Source organism: Emydura macquarii, unplaced genomic scaffold (assembly GCF_026122565.2).
Source record: "Emydura macquarii macquarii isolate MOO-44397 ecotype Brisbane River unplaced genomic scaffold, CSIRO-AGI_Emac_v2 contig_2207, whole genome shotgun sequence".
In the NCBI taxonomy this organism is placed as follows: Eukaryota; Metazoa; Chordata; order Testudines; family Chelidae; genus Emydura; species Emydura macquarii.
Genome location: NW_027132344.1, coordinates 3,145,865 through 3,166,912, shown reverse-complemented (window position 1 = coordinate 3,166,912; position 21,048 = coordinate 3,145,865). Strand labels below are relative to the sequence as shown.

At 41.3% G+C, this 21,048-nt stretch overlaps 1 protein-coding gene across 2 annotated transcripts in view; it reads right to left on the bottom strand.

Annotated features, from left to right (window-relative positions):
• The window catches only part of TMEM131 (transmembrane protein 131), a 158,964-nt gene that overhangs the window by 20,029 nt on the left and 117,887 nt on the right, over positions 1 to 21,048 (bottom strand). Inside the window, exons 29-34 of one of the 2 annotated variants that reach the window (XM_067559991.1) lie at positions 19,342 to 19,500; positions 18,203 to 18,795; positions 13,004 to 13,179; positions 4,998 to 5,125; positions 2,828 to 2,952; positions 2,489 to 2,647 (exon numbers count right to left, since the gene is read on the bottom strand). In XM_067559991.1, the coding sequence (XP_067416092.1) occupies positions 2,489 to 2,647; positions 2,828 to 2,952; positions 4,998 to 5,125; positions 13,004 to 13,179; positions 18,203 to 18,795; positions 19,342 to 19,500 (1,340 nt within the window). The remainder of the gene's footprint in view (positions 1 to 2,488; positions 2,648 to 2,827; positions 2,953 to 4,997; positions 5,126 to 13,003; positions 13,180 to 18,202; positions 18,796 to 19,341; positions 19,501 to 21,048) is intronic. The other variant, XM_067559993.1, reaches the window with a different exon arrangement.

The window sequence follows — 21,048 nt, the reverse complement described above, 5'->3', positions numbered from 1 at the left end:
TTAGACATACTTTGCTGTAGGCTTGCTGTTGAATAAATACTTGGACCAAATAAGTCCATCTTCTTTGCCTCTTTGTTCTTTGCAGTAGAGCTCATTTGCTTCTGCCGGGGATGGGTCCATGTATAGATATTCAAAACCCTTAGTGGGCACGTAGTACTTTTTCTCTGCCCGCTTGGATGTGGGGGGCAGAGATGCTGGGGTCTGCCACAAAGCCTTAGCCAGCTTCACTACCCCTTCATGCACCAGGAAGACCACCCTGGAAGGGGCTGTGGATACCAGGATGCCAAAGAGCTCATCCACAGGTTCTTTAAACTCCTTTATCTTAAGGCTCAGGTTAGCCGCTACCTTTTCAACATGTCCCGATGTGACCTATAATCTTCCAGCAAAGCAACATAAGGGGCAACGCTACTGCCTCGTCTGGGGAGGACGAGGAGGCGGCCAGTAGCTGAGGGACTGCTGGTGTCTCTTCCCTAGTCAGGGTGATCACTGATGGACTTCCCAATAGCGACTCCTCATGCTCCAAGTTGACATCTAAGGCCGGTGCCAAGGTGGATCTTTTGAAGAGCACGGCACTGAAGTTCCCGTAGACAAATGTGGGTAGGGCACTGGGGAATGAGGGAACTCCCATGGGTTCCAGTATTGCGAGGGTCCAGTCCATTGTCCTTGAGACCATCCCCCCCACGTGTGGTGGCATGGGGAAACCTTGGATGGCTTTGTAGCCTGCACCTTCGGGGGACTACAATTTCCTCACCCAAATCCAAAGAAGTATATCCTGGGGCTGTCTGCTTCTCCGCATCTCTATGCTGGAATTGCAGCATCGGGGAGCGGTGTCTGGAGCCAGAGTGTTGGCCATGTCTTGACTGCGTCTTGTCCTTCAGCTTTCTGTAAGGACTTGAGCGGTGCCGGGGCTCCAGTGACCTGCATGCTGGTGATTCATGATGCTGTGGGCTCGGTGAACTTTGGGGCTCTAAAGATCAATGTCAACGCTCGACGGATCAGTGCCTAGCGCCCGGAGACAGCAGGCATGAACCCAAGTTGTCTTGGCGTGGTTCCGGAGACCAGTGCCAAGAACCCAATGAGGGCGAGGCCGGCGAATGGCAACCAGTTGATGGAGGCGGGGCAGTTGCATAGTTGCTAGCGTCCTCTTCAACGGACCCCCAATAGGGGCATCCACTCCTGAGTGTGGGGACCTACCCTCTCTCTTGGTATAGGCGGCACTGACCTGGCCAATAAGTCCTTCATTGCCTGGAACGCCTCAGGTGTGGAGGGGACCAATAGGTGGAGTGGGCGTCTGCCACTCTCTGGAGTTGGCTGTGGCGCAGCTGCCGGGCTTGATGCCTGCGCAGGCGCAGAGCCTTTCCCGGCTGACTCCAGCTTCCCTGGAATTTTCTTAGCCGGCTTCACTGCCAGCGAATGCTCCTCCCCTGAATGCGCTTTCTTTTGGCGCTTCTTCAGCATCAGGGACACTGAGCGGTGTCGGGTCAACTCCGACACTGGAGGAACACTTTTTATCGATGACAGTACTCGGTCCTGAGTCCGATCATGGCTCCGATACCGGTCTGAGTGCCATCTCCATCGGAAGGGCCTTAAGTCTAATGTCCCAGTCTTTCTTAGTTCTCTGGTGAAAGCACTTACAGATCTTATACTTCTCGGAGACATAAGCTTCTCTCAAGCACTTTAAACAGCTCTGATGCGGGTTGCTCAGTGGCACAGGCTTCTTGCACAAAGCGCAGGGTTTAAACATGCCCTGACCCTGGGAACTTACTTACAAACTAAACAACTCCAACTTTTAAAACTGTATACAGTAGGAATAGTTAGAAAGTTAGAACCACTAGGAAATGGAGACTTGCGAGAGCAAGAGAGAGTTGTTCCAGCACAGTCATGGGCGGTAAGAAGGAACTGAGAGGAAGGGGGGCTGGTAGTGCCATAAATATGAGCACATACAGGTGCCGCTGCAGAGGGCACTAGAGCCAGCCCTATGGATACCACTAAGGGAAAAACTTCCAACACTGGTGCATATGGCGCACACACACCCCTAAATCAGAATGGACATGATATCAGCAAGCACTCGAAGTACTCCTCTTTGGCTACTTCAGATATTCTCATTATTGCTTCTCTAGGATACACAAATTGCTAATTTTAACCTCAGCTGCAATGGACTTGACAAAATAGAGCCCACATTTCAAAAGAATGGTGCATTGTTTTCAGATAGGGAGAATATTCATACAGCTGACTATCATCTCCAATTCTCAGCTTTTGCACAATTCTACCCATTGCTAAAGAACTGCAGAAAAATCAAGGTTCTATTCCTCATTTTCAGACCTCCACACTACCACTACATCCTGTCAAAATGGGGGCCAGGACAAAAAAAAACAGGAACAGGATTGTGTGGGGAGGGAGGATGGGACGATCTAAAGAAGAATCACAACAAACCGTCCTTGCTGTTTTGCAGAACACTAATCTCCTGTTGTACAGTAACTGTACTTACAGCTGCCTGCTTTATGAAGTGGCACCAAGTCCCACTCTGGTGGTGGAGAATCTTTTTCCCCTTCTGAACTGCTGGTATTGCCTAGTTCCTGTCCAGAGCCACTGGGGAGAAATTTTGCTAGTGCTGATGGCCTGCTGTCCATTAACTTATTGTTTGGACCTGTAGAAGAAAACAAAAAGCAAACCCATAGCCATTAAGGGATGCACTTTCTCCATGTGCAGAGATCTAGAAGCTAGAACTCTAAAAACTGAAAAATTATACAATGGTTTTTTAAATTAACAAATTCTCCAAACCCCTGAACCTAAAAATATTTGTTTAAGAGCAACTGATATATTGTACCTCTTGTTTTCTGGAAGGCTCTTGATTTGGACCCATTTGTCAGCATGTGCTGAAGAGACATCTTGGATGAAAAGGTTTTGCGCTGTTTGTTTTCCAGTGGGGGAGTATATGGTAACTCCAAGGAACTAAAGTGAAAACATGAACAACAGATTTATTCTTTGTTGCTGGGTGAAGTGCTGACGAAGAGTTTAACTTATATATGCCATGCCCTGCCTTTAGTCTAGCCTGGCTGCAGCTGCCAAGATAATCTATTCCTGGTACTCTAAGCCCTGGTCTACACTTACCTGGCGACTCGGCAGCAGTCAACGGGAGTTATGCAAGCTACACAGAGTGGCTTGCGTAACTCCCGTTGACTGCTGTGCTTCCCTTCTGCGCGGCCTCTTCACTGCACTGTGCTGACAGGAACTGCGTTCCCATCAATGCACCAGCACGCCACTTGTGGGGGTGGTTTACCAGTGTTGATTTCTGGATCGATTGAGCAGGTCTTCACTGACTGCTCAATCGATCCAGATAGACTGATCTGATGGTGGCGACTTTGCTGCCGTCGGTATAAACATACCCTAAGTCCCATCTTCTCTTCGAATTTCTGCATTGGCCTTGTTAATGTCAAGCTTCTCCTCCCATTCTAAGTTCTCCATAATTGTAGTTCTGCCTTTGTGTACATCTCTGCCCCCCCTCTCTTCCCACACACCAATGCACTCTGACCCACCTAAATCCCTCCCCTCCTCATCACCCCCATCTGTCTCCTCCTCCAAACCATCCCCATACCTTTTATTATGCTGCCCCATATATACCTACATCTCCAAGAACCCACTGATTTTTTTCTTACTTGAACTTTGATGGCTACAAAACTGTCACAACTAGGTAGGTGATGAGCTGTGATTGCCACTCTTCCCCTCAATTCCTTTCTATTCTTACTAGCTCAAAAATTCCTGCTACTCCCATCATCCCATCTCGACTCCCAGTTAAACATTAAAAACAACAAAACTGTTCCAACCAACAGCAAGCTCATTTGCCTATATATTTTATTCCTAATCCCCAAACATTAAGACTGTAAACTCTTCAGAGCAAGGGGAGTCTCACCCAACACAATCCTCAGTAGGGCCTTTGGATGCTGTCATAATGTAAGTATTTATTAATAAATACTTGTCTATAATTTGGAAACCAAACAAAATACGATAGTGGTAAAGGAAATAGGGTAGACTACATTAAGTAGCATTTTCAGAAGTAGCTTGAAGGAAATCAGTGCATACATTCACTATACATTTCTGCTAGACTAGTATTTATTTTCCACAACCCCCTGGGGAACACAAGATAATATACTGTGTTCCATTTATTATGCAATTCATAGGTGTGGCATCTGTGATTTTATAAAACTCCTAAAATCAGCAGTATCAGAAAGAACTGGGTGTAGTAAGACTAAATCTCTCCGACAGCACAGTTAATGCAGAGGCACAGGAAGAATCATTCTAGCAACAGACAAGAGGGAGAGATAGCAGTAGCCTTCCCAGGTCTGAGAATCTGATCCATAAATTATAACAGACTCCAAAGAAACATTTTGTAACTAATTCCACCAAGACTGTCTGATATCAACCGCATGTGTGAACTGTGTACTTACTTACGTAGTTGCCAGAAGCTCTTGATGGAATGTTGGCCATATGTTTTTCTACATTAAGTTCATTACCTAAAGTGTCACATTATTCAAGTTGATTCACTGGTCAAGATCTAGCATGTATCTCAATGTTGCATAACATTCCTGTCAAATGATTCCTTACATTTACAAAACAGATATTCCCCAACATCAGGAAGGAAGACAAAGAAGATTAGCCATTGCTACAGTTAGAAAGTTCCAGAGGGGTAGCCATGTTAGTCTGTATATAGCAAAAACAACGAGAGTCCTGTAGCACTTTAAAGACTAACAAATTTAATTTCTGCAGGCATAGGCTTTGTCAGATGCAAGAAATAGAATTCCACGAAAGCTTATGCCTACAGAAGTTAAATTTGTTAGTCTTTAAAGTGCTACAGGACTCTCATTGTTTTTGCTACAGGTAGGTTTTCCTGGCCAGGTTGGCAGCCAAAAGACTTGAAGACCATAGAAAGCACCTCCTTCACATTTTCCCTTCAGCATAAAGCCTTCCTAACTAGGAGGCGATCTTATAATTATGCTCACCTAGATTTCACATCTGCTGGAATTTCTTTCTTGGCATTTGATAGTTTTTTCCCTTTCTGTTTTATTTGGAATATTTCACTTTCATGCTTTTCTAGCATGGCTTGTTTTCCCTTTTGCTTTTCTGGTTCCTACAGAAGGCAAGATATAACAATATAAAAAACACTAAGAATGGTAACTGAAGGCACCTGCTTCAATAAAAAGAGAGAGAAATTGGCATCAGTAACCGTGAGCAATCTGAATTATGGATGATAAAATTTCACTACCCTGAAAGTAATTTAACGTCTATCAAAAGGTATTGGGTTGATCTTCCTAGAGGATTTCAGTCTCTGCTTATCCACAGAACTACTACAGGATGGGCAGCAGCAGTTCAAACTTTCTCAGACTACCCTATTAATGTGCTTCAAACCTGATTTTGGGGGCCATTCTAGGAACATAGAATTATAGAGTTGGAAGGGACCTCAGGAGGTCATCTAGTCCAACCCCCTGCTCAAAGCAGGAGTAACCTCAGCTAAATAATCCCAGCGAGGATTTTGTCAAGCCGCAGCTTAAAAACCTCTAAAGATGGAGATTCCACCACCTCTCTAGGTAACCCATTCCAGTGCTTCACCACCCTCCTAGTGAAAAACTTTTTCCTAATGTTCAACCTAGATCTCCCCCACTGCAATTTGAGACCGTTGCTCCTTGTTCTGTCATCTGCCACCACTGAGAACAGCCTAGCTCCATCCTCCATGGAACCCCTTTTCAGGTAGTTAAAGGCTGCTATCAAATCTCCCCTCATTCTTCTCTTTTGCAGACATGAGGGCAGCTCCAACTCCATGTTCATTCAGACCTTTGATGAGACTGTTAAAAGATGCTAGACCAATTACTCATTTTATATAGGTCACTAATCAATCATCAGAGGATGGTAACTTTCTCTTATTGATGACCTGGGCTGCATTTGATAGATGACCCAAAACTCAAATGGTTCTGTATCTCAACTAGATAAGGATGCTTTTAAGCAAAGAAATAGCAAGTTCAAGCAATTTCACCATTCAAGGTATTTCCTCTCTGATTTTACAGTGCCTCTGTGCTTTATGATTAAGGTGATATAATTATACTGTCAAATTAATGACTAACCGTCTTGAAAAGCAAAACCGATCAAACTGAATCCTAAATATTTTAACATGAATTTAACCAGTTTTGCTTTCAAAAGAGAAGGTTATTCATCTGGTGCAGTAACTGAGTCCCAGTCTACACTTACCTGAAGATTCGGCAGCAGTCGAGGGGAGTTACGCAAACTACACAGAGTAGCTTGCGTAACTCCCATCAACTGCTGTGCTTCCCTTCTGCGCACCGTCTTCACTGCACTGCGCTGCCACACAACTTGAGGGGGGTGGTTTTATTCAGTCGACTTCCTGATCGATCGAGCAGCTCTATACTGACTGCTCAAATCAATCCAGAAAGATTGATCTGTCGGTGGTGACTTTGCCGCCATCAGTATAGACATATCTTGAGGATCTTTGAGATGTGTCCCCCTGTGGGTGCTCCACTTTATGTGTTCATGCACTCCTGTGCTCATAATCTGAGATTTGTAGTAGCAGTGCCCGGTTGTGTCGTGCATGTGTGGTCTCTGTCTCATGCAGTGTCAGGCAGTTATCTGGCATTGTACAATCAACCCCCCTTCCATTTATTCTCTATTTCAGAGCTATTAGTGTGAAACTCCAAAGTAAAGGGGAGAAGGGAGAGTAGGGGAGCACCCACAGGGGGACACATCTTGAAGAACCTCAGTTACTGCACAAGGTGAGTAAACTTCTCTTCTTCTTTGAGTGAGATCCCTGTGGATATTCTACTTTAGATAACTTCAGAGCAGTATCCTCCAGTGGAAGGAGAGGGCTTCGGAGTTGAAGCCATGGCAGATGATAATATGATAAATCCAAGGAATGTATCAGAACTTGCATGTTGTTTTAATGCATAATGCTGTGCGAATATATGGACTGAAGCCCAAGTTGCAACTTTACAGATGTCCTCAATGGGGATGTCGAGGTTGCTACGGCCCTGGTGGAGTATGTGCAAACCCCCTTAAGGATTGTAGATTGTAATGATGATAGCACAGTTTGATAGTCAGAAATCCATCAGGAGACCCTCTGCTTAGATAAAGCATCTTCTTTTGAGTGTTAAGTGACTGATATGAATAATTTTGTAGACTTCCAGAATGATTTTGTTGTGTGTATATAAAATGCCACTGCCCTATGGATATCTAAGCTATGGAATACTGAGTCTCAGCTGCTCCCATGAGGTTTCAGGTAGAATATTGGTAGATGGATGGATTGATTAAAGTGGAATGAGGAGGCGATCTTAGAGTATGTCTATACTGACAGCGGCAAAGTCACTGCCATCAGATCAACCTATCTGGATCAATTTGAGTGGTTAGTGAAGACCCACTCAATTGATCCAGAAGTCGATGCTAGTAAACCACCCCCTCAAGTAGCATAGCGCTGCGTTGACGGGAACACAGCTCCCGTCGGCGCAGTGCAGTGAAGACGCCGCACAGAAGGGAAGCACAGCAGTCGACGGAAGTTACGCAAGCTACTCTGTGTAGCTTGCATAACTCCCGTCAACTGCTGCTGAATCGCCAGGTAAGTGTAGAGCATGGCTTAGGTAAAAATTTGGATGCGGTCTTAAAGATAACTTTATCTTTGAAGAAGACTGTGTAGGATGGGTCCGCCATGAGGGCCTCCTATTTCTCCAACCCATCTAGCTGATGCAATTGTGACAAGAAAGGCTACCTTCATTAAAAGGTGGAGGAGGGAGCAAATTGCCAGTGGTTCAAACAGGGGTCCAGTGATACCATGAAGGACTAAGTTGAGATCCCATGATGGGGTGGGTATTCTTCCTCTGGGTAAATGTTATTGAGACCTTTAAGAAACCATTTGGTGATTGGGTGTGCAAAAATTGATAAGTCATCCACCCTGGGATGAAATGCTGTGATAACTGAAAGGTGTACCCTGATTGAGCTCATAAAAAGGCTTGATTTCTTGAGTTCTAGTAAATAGTCCAGTATAAGGGAGCAGAAGCTGGTGTGATTTTTTTTTTGGCACCAGTTATCAAATCATTTCCATTTATGTAGATATGTGTGGCGGGTAGTTGCTCTGGGACAGTTTAATAGGATGTTCTGTATTTCCTCAGAGCAGGCTATTTTGGGTCCTCTTAGCCATGGAGCAACCAAACCTTGAGGTGGAGAGTTCCTTGGTTCAATTGAAGGATTTGATCTGCGTCCTGGGAAAGGAGACAAGGGAGAAGAGGGAGGGTATGTGATTGGAACACACTGCCATTTTGGGAACCATGTTTGCTGAGGCCATGATGGAACAATAAGGATTACTGTGGCCTCTTCTAGTCTCATTTTGTGAAGCACTTGTGCAAGGAGGGGAACGGGAGGGAAGGCATATAAGAGGGGTGCATTCCATTTGATAAGGAAGACATCGCCCAGGGAATGACGTCCCAGTCTCGCTCTGGAGCAAAATTGTGGACATTTGGCATTGTGTGCCATCGCAAATAGGTCTATGGTTGGGAATCCCCACTGCTTGAATATGTTTAGCACTCGTGTGTCCAATTCCCATTCATGGGCTTGGGAAAAATTCTTGCTTAGTGCATCTGCTGTAGTGTTTTGACTTCCAGGTAGGTATGATGCTGTGATGTGGATGTTATGTGTGATGCACCAGTTCCATAGCCATAGGACTTTCATGCACAGGGAATGTGAACATATATCCCCTTGCTTGTTTATGTAGAACATGCATGCTACATTGTCTGCGAGGATTTGTATAGTCTTGTTCTTGATTATGAGCTGGAAGTGGGAGCACATGTTGCGAACAGCTCGTAATTCTAGTAGATTTCTGTGTAATAGGGATTCTGTTGGTAACCAACAACCCTGGGTAGAGTAAGTCTCTAGATATGCTCCGCAACCTAGGAGGGACACATCTGTTGTGATGCTCATTGTTGGGGAGTCCTGTACAAAGGGCACCCCCCACGGCAGACACTGTCTGGTTGTGTCCACCAAAGCAGTGAGTCTTTTACCTTGTCTGGCATTGTAAGGCATTTGTTCATGCTGTGCCTTTGTGGGGAGTAGGTTGTGCTTGACAATGAAGGTTGTTGCAGCCATGTGGCCCAATAGTTGGAGGCATGTCCTGGCTATTATCTGAGGATTATTTAGTGTTGTGGAAGTGAAGTTGGTCAGAGCTAGGAATCAATGTGGTGGCGGAGATGCCGTTGCCTCAGTTGAGTTGAGAGATAAGCTCTGATGAATTCCAGTTCTTGAAGTGGTGTTAGTGTCAATTTTGGGGTATTTATTTGAAGGCCTAATTGTGCAAAGAGAGCGGTTATCACTTTTTCGGTTGCCTCTAACACTTCTTGTCAAGTGGATGCTTTCAGTAAGCAATCATCCAAGTATGGGAATATCATGATTCCGTTGCTGCGTAGGTAAGCAGTCACTATGGCTAGAACCTTCGAGAATACTTGAGGGGCAGTGGACAGGCCAAACCGTAGGACCTTGTATTTAAGTGATAAGGGCTTAGGGTAAATTGAAAGAACCTGCAATGTGACAAATGAATTGTTATAGGATGGTACACGTCCTGGAAGTTGAGGGCCAAGAACCAGTCCCCCCCTTTCTAACACTGGAATTATTGTGGCTAGTGTGACCATCTTGAAGTGTTGAGTTTTCATGTGCTTGTTGAGTCGCCGATTGAGAATGCATCTCCACCCTCCTGTTCTTTTCTGTTTGAGGATATAATGTGAATAAAAGCCCTTCCCTTGGTATTTTGTTGGTACTGGCTCTACAGCTCTCAGGTGCATGAGGTGGTTTACATCTTGACGCAGTAGGTGTTCATGACAGAGGTCCCTGAAGAGGGACGGGAAGGGAGGATGGGTAGAGGGTCAGAAGTAAAAGGGATGGAGTATCCATTCTCAACTCTCTCTAACATCCATCTGCTTGTTGTGATGGTTTGCCAGATTGGGTAAAAAGGAACCAGGCAATCTCCAAATATTCGGGAGATGGTAGACAGTTCCAGCGTTAGAAGATATGGGGTTCTTGGGCCTTTCATCAATGTTTCAAAGTTGCTGTCTTGACATCGACTGTTGAGACATGGTAGTTTGAGTAAGAACCTGTCATCTCTTCACAGGCCTCTGTTTACAGCCTTGATTGTCATATTGTCTATGTTGTATATATGCAGTGGATTGGAATCTTTGTGGTATGTAATATTTTCCTTGTCTTTTCTTGGTTCTAGGTGTATAGATGCCCAAGCATCTCAATGTTACCCTAGAGGCCTTTGGAGTCTGAATGAACTCATCCATTTTGATGGCAAAGAACTTTGGTCCTTTGAATGAAAGATCTTCCACCACTGATTGCACTTCTGGAGAATCCAGAGAGATGGAGCAAGGATGCTCTCCTCATGGCTAGTACAGTGACTATGGATCTTGCAGCCAAGTCTGCTGAGTCCAGGGTGATCTATAATGCTGTTCTGGATATAAGGTGTCCTTCTGAAAGAAGGGACTTAAACTGTTCTTTTTTCTCTTCAGAAATAAATTCCATAAACTCTGAATGTTATGGTCATATTTCACCAGTAATGCCTTGTCTTTGCGGCCAAAGAGGTCAAGTCTCTTTTTCAGTCTGTGTCATATGGTGTGTTTCTGGGGTGTTGTTTGTCTGCCCTGTTCAGGGACTGCATGTGCCAACAGGGAATTTGGTACAGGATGCGAGAACAGAAATTCCGTTCCTTTCACTGTTACAAAGTATTTTTTGTCAGACCTCTTGCACATCAGTGGAATCGTTGGGGTCTGCCAAATTGATTTGACAGGTTTCATGACTGCGCTATTCATGAGTAAGGTGATCTTGGATGAAGTGGCCGTCTGTGAAATATTCAGTAGTTCATGTGTTTCCTGGACCTCCTCTAGGGATACGGTCAGTGAGTTAGCAACTTTCTGATATAAGTCCCGAAATTGTTTCAAGTCATTCCCCGTATTGGGAGGGAGTGGCATAATAGTGTCATTAGGGGAAGATGAAGAGAAATGCACTGTTAGGGCCATATCCTGGTCAGAAATCTATTCTTCCTCTTCGGCCACATACTTTGTGGGTTCTGATGGTCCTGGTACTGAACGTGAGGGCAAATGTGTGCTCGTTCTGGGTGGGCTGGGAGGTTTGTGGTGTTGCAGTGGGTATACTGCCCATGGGTTCCAATGAGCCCATTGTGATGGAAAGGGCATCGGTGGCATCCATGGCTGCCCGGATCAGTGTCCCTCTTTGGGTCCAGTATGATAATCCCTGTATGCTGGTGGGTCAGGTCTGATAGGCATGTGGATAGGAGAAGATTGGTGGGAGGAATGTTTCCTCCTCAGGTTCATCCTCGTCATTGCTCGAAAACGGGGGAATTGACTGAGGTGGAGTAGAGATGGTATTGAGTGCCGTCTGTACTGGGACAACCTCAATACTGAGGATAGGAAACTCGGGTGTCACGGTGACGATTAAGTCTTCATGGTGCAGGAATTCCTCAGGTGCTGCTAACTTCGGGGCCGTGGAATGGCTGGAGGTCAGTACCAAAGCTTGCAAAATCGTTGTTGGTGCGCGTGCTGTGGTAGAAGGTGGTGGCATGGTCTGCAGTGGTCCAGAGCCACTTGGTGCAGAGTGCTTAGTTGGCTTCATTGGTGCCGAGGCATGAGATTTTTGCGTTTCCCCTGAGTGCTGGTACCAGAGCTAGCTCACTTGGGGTCTTTTCCTCTCACGGTACCCACGGTACCAGAGGGTTCTGCAACTTCGGCTGTGGAGAAAACCGGTGCAGCAGGTACTGTCAAGGTTTGCCGGTTTGGGGAACGCCATTTCTTGGCAGTGTCCTGTACCAGTGAAGTTGTAGCCCGCTTTTTTGAAGTTTTCTTAGTGGGTTGTTCCTTAGTCTGAGCCGTGGAAGATGGACCTCTTTCAGAAACTGTGGATGGAGATTTCTGTCCAGGTGGGGCTCTTGTTTCTGGCTCAGATGCCAGTCTGAGAGACTTCTCTGTTAGGAGGAGTTTAAGTTGTAGGTGTCTCGATTTTCCTACCCGGGCTTTTAGACCGTGGCAATGCAAGCACTTCTGCGGTATGTGTGTGTCTCCTATGTGAGTCGGCAGGGAAGGCAGCATTTAAAACTGGGGGAACCAGGTATGCCCCTCAGGTGAGTGTTTTCCCCCCTTTTAAGGGGAAACTAGGACTCTACTGTAATGGTTACAACAGAAACCTAACTTCTATTTTTGAGGAAAAAGACTGTTTTTTTAAAAACAAGAATTAAATGGGAATAGAAAGAGCTAACTATACCTCATACTAACGTAGTTGTTCATTAGTTAGATAATGCTGATTAGATTAGGCACAGAGTGTTCCAACTCGAGGCAAAGGCGGTAGAGAAGGAACTGGGGAGGGGTGGAGGAGGTTGTTGGTTGCACAGCGCCAGATAACTGCCTGAAGCAGTGCGAGACAGGGACTGTGCATATGCCATCCAACCAGGCACTGTTACTACAAATCTCTGATTACAAACGCAGGGGTCCACGAACACAGGGACATCACTTGAAGAACAGCAGGATTCTAGCAGCAACAAATCCATCAAATTAAAAACATGCCCAAAATCTGGCTCAGGTTTTCTATTCCCCCGATTAACTTTCCTTTATTTTGTTTCACAACACATGTTTTGAGACAAAACCATCATCATGACCATTTGATCAAAATACAAGTTATAGTTGATTACCTAGCATCATTTGATCCCTGTGAATGAAATAAATTAGTAATGCAAGCATGTTCTAATTCCCTTTTCTATATAGGAAGAATCCCTTCATTTCTCAGAGAGGTTTGGAAACAGGCTGCTTTTTATTACTATTCTTGGTAGCAGCAAACACAGTATAAGAAGTAGCTCCCACTATAAATGAATGTGTGTCAAAAGCAATGCCATGCTTTCTACTTAGGTGCGCCACTAGGTATATGAGAAGAGTACCCTTCCCTCCCGTTAACACTTCTGTACCTCCTTCAGAAGTGGTTCTGTGTCTGGATTGGAGGTTTCTGTGGTGGTTGAAGAACTGTCGTCATCTGCCAAAGAATCTTTCAGTTCATCCTCCTGTTGCTTTCCCTTTCCTCTTCTCTCCTTTTCCTCCCTCTTCTTCTGTGGTTTAGATTTGCGCTGAAATGGTTTCGCTTTCCCTAGGGAGATACGGGCAGCTCTAGATTATTAGTAACTGTAGTCCATGACTGGGAGTGTTTTGCATCATTTTGTGCACTGAAAAATAATCTCTCCCCCAAGCCAGCTACAGCTCTTTGTTCAAGGAGAATTAGACTGCCTTTTCATCCTCTCTGTGTAATATGGTGGTTAAAAGTGCAACTTCAGACTTTTGCTGATATGTCTTTATACCATTTCACTTCATCTCTACAAGTAGTGTCAAACCTAAAGAACTCTGATCAATACTAACACTTATACGTTTACACTTCTAGATCCTATCAACATTACCCACCTTCTATAGCCACTGGCCACTTATACATACATAGTTCTCTTTTGTAACTCTTTGCTAACATGTGACTGGAGTTCTGTTTGAATTCCTTAACATTTAATGTTAGGATTTCATCATGCAAGATTGATTTTGACAACAATCACTTAGAAATCTTGAAAGTTTTAGCACCTTAACAGACAAATGAGAAATGCAACTACTCTGCAGACTTCAGTTGTGCATTTTTTGTTTGAGAACTACAGTAACAAGATTGGTTGAGAGGATGCAACAAGTATGCCTGCGCGGAGACAGATTAAATCAATCTGTCTTCAGCAATTTTTCTCTCTCTGAGCTACTTATTTTAATATATAAAACTAAATTTTATGTCCTACATTTTAAGACCAAATGTTTTGAATGTTTTTTACTACAGGACAAAACAGGAAAAATGTATTAAAAATAATCCAGAGATTTATCTATAAACTTAGCTGTAACAGTCAAGATCATGCACCAGTTTCTACAACAAATCTATACATAAACGGGCTAATTATATTTAAATATTTATTTCTTCTTGGCTTCTCTCCATTTCAGATTGAAGGTATCTGAGCTCATAGAATATACTTGAAGGGATAGGCTCAAAGAGGCATCATCTACAGATTTGTCAAATCTTCCAGAATTCTTGGTACACAAAATACTATGGTATATCTTGGATTCTTGGAGAAAGAAAATCAGTTAACACCACAAAGAGCATCAATAGGGAGTAACTTGAGTAGCAGAGTGGGTTTGTTTGTTTTGTTTTTAAAAACACCTTCATCTGGCTCCACAGGCTTCTCTCACCAAAACCTCTAGTTATTCCCTTACTACTTTCTGCCAGCCATCCACTACAATACCATTTAATAAAATCTTCCTCAGATGCTGATAAAACTAAATGCATTCATTTATAAGCCATATTGTCTACATACTTCTATTTTGTTTTGTTTTGAATACTTTATTTGAGAGAAGACCAAATTCAACTCTTCAGTAAATGGGCGTAATTTCCATTGAGTTTTGTGCCTGCTTAAGGTGCAATTGAACCTGGTTCATAATGCTTGTTGCCATACTTAATTCTGTAAAACTCTTTGGAATAAAAGCCATATGAAGGGTACTACACAAAATAAGGTTCTGACCCTGAAGACACTTAGTTGTGAAGATAGCCTTATTGTGCAAAGCTGTACTCGCACCGTCAGTACCTACAAGCTGAACTTTTGTTTTTCTGGCTATAAAAGTTAAAAGAAAAACTGTACAAATTCATTTTAAATCCAAATCTAGTCTGAGAAGACACTCTTAACATGTTCTTCAGCATTAAACTGTAAAATAGTAGACAACTTCAGGAAATATATTAAAATATCTTTGCAAACCTAATGATTGACTTCTCCTCCTTCTAGATCGGGCTATTCATAATTATCAAATTGAGAAGGTTGGAAAAAACACAAAGTTACATGTCAAACAAGGTTCATTCTAGCAGCCTACAGTGGTTGGAAAGAAACAGTTGACTTAAAAAAACTACACTTCCCTCAGGAAATTTCACCCTATTTTTGTTATAAGTTATTAAGATTAAAGAATGAGAATTTCTTTTCCAGTTATTTTGGCTGTACACAAAGTTTTGTCAAAGGCACAAACTAGAAAACAATATCTTTTTAAAGGCATTTTGATGCCTAAAGATGCATATAGGTGCTTCTGAAAATTCAACAAGTAGCTAACCGCATGTTTAGATACTAAATACTATTAAAAACCTGGCCCAAATGGTCAGTGTCCCCTGTTCAGGAAAATGTTAATGTAAAAATTTAAAAAGTTGGGAGGGGAACTAAAGATCAGGTATAGGATATGAAACTACCTTTTTTTAAAAGCAGATTTCAAGTTGACTGTACTTCAACAGATGTGTAAGAAGTCAACAGAGATTTCATTAGTTGATGTACAAGAGACCTTGTTAAATGGATAATTTAAAAAGCTGAGTCAAATTTGGCCCAAAATTCAGGTTTTGTAAAGACACACATTTATCAAACCTTAAAGTAATAGATTTAAGACTTAGCAAACCTTAAGACTATTTGAAATATTTCCATGAAATGAAAAATTTTTTTAATGTAAATTATTATTTAACACAAATAACCCTAATAACACTCTCTTTAAAATACTGTAAGACACCTGTAAGGGTCTGTTTCTCTATAATGGGACTAATGTTTCTATTTTTATTTTTTTCTAGTTAGCCACACCACATTCTGGACTCAACTGTATTTAATCAATCCTATATAGAAATTTGAACAAAATCAAACAAACATTCAAAAAATTGCTGTCATACTGCATATTTAACACTAATAAACTAATGAGCTGTTAAAAACAAATCAGGATTTCCCAAAGAAAACACATTTTCATGAGTGCTAACGAATAGGAATTTAGTCCAATCAACCTGAAGTGTCTGTTCTAACATTCCTAAGTTTTCACATACAGAGAAGTTATATAATTTTAGGTGATGATATTGCTCTTGGGTATACCACTTAAAATTTTACTTCTCAAATAAATTCCTGCATTTTTGTTTTTTGTGCAATTTCATATACTACAGGGTAACAGAATCAGGCAAGGTCCTGATAGTTCACAAATAAACTTCAGACTTCTGGAATGTACTACCACTGAAGAACTAGTTTATAGACTGAGAAACAGTTGCCACAAGACTTTACAAAAGTAAGACTCCTTAGCTAGATACCACGGTATAAATTTTATTCCATGAAGGGCTGAGTCTGCAAACTTTTGGGTACATGAATAGTTACTCACATGCATAGTGGGTTGAAGAATTAACTGGGCCCTAATTTTGTAAAATCCAAGTCTTAATGGATGAAGCAAATATCTAAATAAAGAAATCTTTTAAAAAATGTATTAGGAGATTGAAAATGGACAAATTTATCATCTATTGCGCACTGAGCTTCTATAATTCAAGTTATATAATTCAAAACTGTAATTTATACTAAATACTGGTTTTGTGTAGACTTTTCTAAGGATGAAGAGCTTTTTATATATAAATACATTTTGTTGGTTTGGGAAGACGAAAAGTTAACATAATAAAACTGCTTGTCTGAAAGCAAAGAAGAAAAAAAAAATCCAATATATTCTTATATCCTCACTCCCAAGCAGAAGCAATCAAGGCTACTAAAGGGATGTTTTTCATTAGAAGTATGGACTTATCTGAAGGTATTTAGAATTAGGAAAAATGTTACAAGAGAAAAAATGGATATCTGTCTTATAAATAATTCATTGAAACTTATGTGAAATGTTCTAACTTCATTTAAACTTCTGCTAAAACTGTGGAGAACAAATAGCAAGTGATTCGAGTGCATACTGCTTGAAAAATGGGTGGATAAAAACCTTATAACCGGGCCCCACAATTTTTAGAAACAGCTATTTTAGTCCTAAATATGTTAAGATAATCTTCCAATATACAAATTGTTGGGAATTATTACAACCAGAAAACAGATACGAAAATGGTATTTAAATCATACTAGTCATTCACTTGTTAAAAGACACAACTTTGTTTCCAAGTCTTAAGAAATAAAAAGTGTAATCTCCATAGTTCCTCTAGACCCTGATCCCGTTGGAATCCTTAGATGTACCTCATTCATAAGCAAAGCCAACACTTTGCATCCATCAGGAATATTTAATACCATCTGTCCATAACAAAGAGTGTTACTATACTGTATATTTATTCATCAACACAAGGTAAGTTAAAAATTGCTTAATCTGTTGTGATTACTCAGTATTTCAAGGTTTCTAACCTATCCACTGTTCTCTTCCCCCCACCTATGTCTGTCTCGAATGAATTTTAGTTAATATGTATAAAGGCATCAGCAATATTCCATGGAAACAATGTAGTTTAAATGAGTTACCAAAAAAACACCAACAAAAAATACCCCAACCACACCACTAAAAAGAATACTAGATTTAAATCTGTAACCAGGGTGATCCATTATAGATGTGTGTTAGACTCAAGTAGCTAATTAGAAAAAGGTTTTGGACAATCAGCGTAATCAAAAAGTACACTAACAAAACTTTTACAGCATGAGGATAATTTCAATTAATCTTAACATTTGTTTTTAAAATAGTCTAAAATCAAAACACAAGATGTACGTACTTCAAGAGCGTTAGACAAATCAAAAGGTGCATGTTTAAACAATTCTAAAGGCACACTATCTTCCTACACAGATTAACAAAATTTATAAAAATTAAAATCAAACAGTGCCATTTATTAACTTGCCAACCTCCTAACATCAAGGATTTTCTGCCACAACGGCAAATTCTAGGCATGAAGAATTCCATTCTGACAATAGTGTATTGATTCACTGTGCTCCATTTCTCCGTTTTCATAATGAGCTAGGGCAACCACCCCCCAAACTAACTAGGCTCAAAACATTGAAGCCAGAAGCACAGTAATTTAAAAAGATTTCTAAATATATACAATTGTTTTCAGCAAAAACCTATTTCATATAAAAGTTGCAAAAGAAAGTATATCCAGTGTTGAGTGGACAACGCCAATATCAGAAAGAGGGAGAAAGGAAGTGTATGAACCCTATTCAGGATCATGCATGAAGCTCTAGTACAGCTGAGAAGTTAGTAGTTTACAACACTATGAAACTGCAACCTTTACATTTACTGTTCAAATCTCACTCCCTGGGTGTCATAACACACCACCCATAACATTAAGTAAAGTAGAATTGTATTACCTTTGTTTTTTGCTACTGGAGATGGGGGCTGCTCTGTAAACACATCTGGGGAAGGGGATTCTGGGTGGTCAAACTCTTTGTCCATGGTTTCTATAAGACCAGCAATATCTGAATCCTCTGAGCTGTGCCTTGCATTGCTGGTACATTCTGGATGTGAAGGGTTAAGAAGTGGTGGTTGTGGCAAAGAACTTTCAGTCTGTTGCTCTTGTTGGTGAGGCACTGAAGGTGTTGGCTGTTGTAAGTGCTGCTCTAACAGAACTTGAGCATGCTGCTGGTTTGTTTGCTGGTTCTGCTTTGTCCCCCTGGATCTTCTGCCTGCTGTGTGATTCTGAGCTGTAGCACTTGAATCCAGGATAAGGGGACCGGCTCTATTAGTTGATTGCATGGAAGCTGCCTGTATGGAAGTCCTACTAGCAATGTTTGAATTGTTTTTACATTTGACATTTTCAGCATCAGCTGAATTTCTATTACTGTTGTGTGCTGTTGGATTGCATTGCTTATGACTTCCTGCACTAGATCGTGATGAGGAGCCACCCGCTCCATAGATTCCTCTGGAGGAACTGTGATTAGAGTCCGATCCAAGTGTATTCAAGCTGGAAGAAGAGCAAGTGTGTTTAAATATATAGTAGGTGTTTATTCCTCTACAAAAGAAGAGTCATTACATCAAATTAGGAATCCTGAACTACACAGTTGTTGGCTTATTATCACAGAAATGTAACATGAAAAACCCCTTGTCAACTGACAAGTCAGTAATGCTTAATATCCACTATTCACTTGCTTATTTACATTTGTGGACAAATCACAGCAACAACACACAGTACATGTGGGAAAGAATATTGATGGTGGAAGTTTCCTTTTCAAATAAAGCCACAAGCAGAGAGCCCTAATTAGAGAAACTTTTGCTCCAAGTCTGGTGCATTATACCCTTTATGGGTTTTTTAAAACAGGTACTATGGAATTTACAATGTTGACTTTTACAAAAAGTAGTAATGCCTCTACCCACCCACTATTTTGATGTCCTCTTAAGTTATTACTGCATTACCAGCTTATTTTGTTAGAAGGGCGACCTTGATTAGTCCCCTGTACTAGGGAGAAATGTTACTTTCTAAGTGGCCTTATCCATATATGCATGTACTTACTTTCCGTCAGATGAAATTCCAACTATTCTCCTGAGATCAAATGGCCTTCCCATATCAAAGGGAGGGTTGGACGCCTCAAAGGACAGGCGCCTCCTGAATGGCTCCCAAATTCCTTGAGCATCTAAATAGGCTGTTCCAATTACCAAGAGAAAAAGTACACTATAGGGAACAGAAGTAAAAAAAGCATGAATTTTGTTGCTGTCATTTTAGGGTTCATGAGACCGAATGCTACAAGGCAAAGAAGATGCATCTTCTGCCAACAAATCAAAACCTAAAAGGTGAACATTACCCAAAAAGCAATTTTATATGTTGCTGAAGAGAGGAAACTCCAGCATGGTACATATACCTATTTAATTCCTTGATGTACATATATTTCTATGGGGGGTTACAATTAAAGTTTAAATACAATGTATACATGTGATCCCCAAACAAAAAGCTATGGAAAAAATAAGTTATGGCTTTTCTACATGGGGAAATAGCCTGGATTAGTTCCCCAGATAGACACACTTATTCTACACTAAAAGTGTTTTGTGCAGTGTAACTTAATCCAGTAATAAAAACGTCCACATGGGGAGTTAGTGCAGAATAACTACTGTGCTTTAAATGCACATCCTTGCTTATTTTGAAATAACTCCTTTATGTACACAAGCCCTTAATTAAATGTGAAAAAAATATGCGTTGGGGGTCAACATACTTTGGCCCTGGAACACTGCCAAGGGGATTGCATTCCAAAGGTAGGAACCCTCAACAAAGAGTGCCTTGCCACTGCTCATTGAGTACTCAAATTAAGGAACAGCCTCTCTCAGAAAACTGTATTTGCTGCAATAGGGTACAGGATGAGAGGCAGTCTCTTAAATAACTAAATACAAGACCAATGGCACTAAAAGAATGTTATAAACTTCTGAATTGCACCAAGAAGCAAACAGGAATCTAATGCAGAGACTTATGGCCAGGTGTTATGCACTTATGGTTGTGTGTGCCACCATATCTTGGACTAAGCGGAAGCTTCCCGGTGGACTTAGTTATCTCTTCCTACTAGAGATACTTCTAACAGTTTCTGAAGCAAAAGTTAATTTGTTTCAATCAGCCTGGTCTCTTCTTCTCCTTCCAGACTTTTTGACAGCTTCTTGGTATTTCCACTGAATGACATGAAGTACCAATTCACAAAAAAGTTTTAAGCAAAAAGTTAAGATATGACAAAAGAGTTAATGAAAATAGATTAATCAAAAAACAGAATAGTATCTCCAGGTAAGTTCTTCGATACTCTATTTAAGAGGGCGAAATTTGGGCCTTCGCTACTGTTTCCTGTCAAAACCACAGGGTTATGGGTGAAGGGAGCGAGGATGAGGTGAAGAACATAGGTTAGCATCTGATTTGATATACAGAAAACTGAAGAAATTTTAAATTCTAGGGTAAAAATGCCATTGAGTAATTAAAATATACTAGATGGACTAAAATACTGTCAACAGATTTAGTGTGCAGACTAAAAGGACCATTGAATACTTTTATCAAGTGACTGTACTGAAAGAAAAAAAGTTCATTCATGTGTTTGTATAACACACTGTTGCTTGGGTAAAAATAATACGTGTTTTCTTCTGTTCTCGTTTACATAATTCAGTTCTTATTTTTACTATTTTACTGTCAATGTTTTAGATATACTTAGTCAGTAGTGTTTCAATACAGTGAAATTGCAAAACAAATTTATTT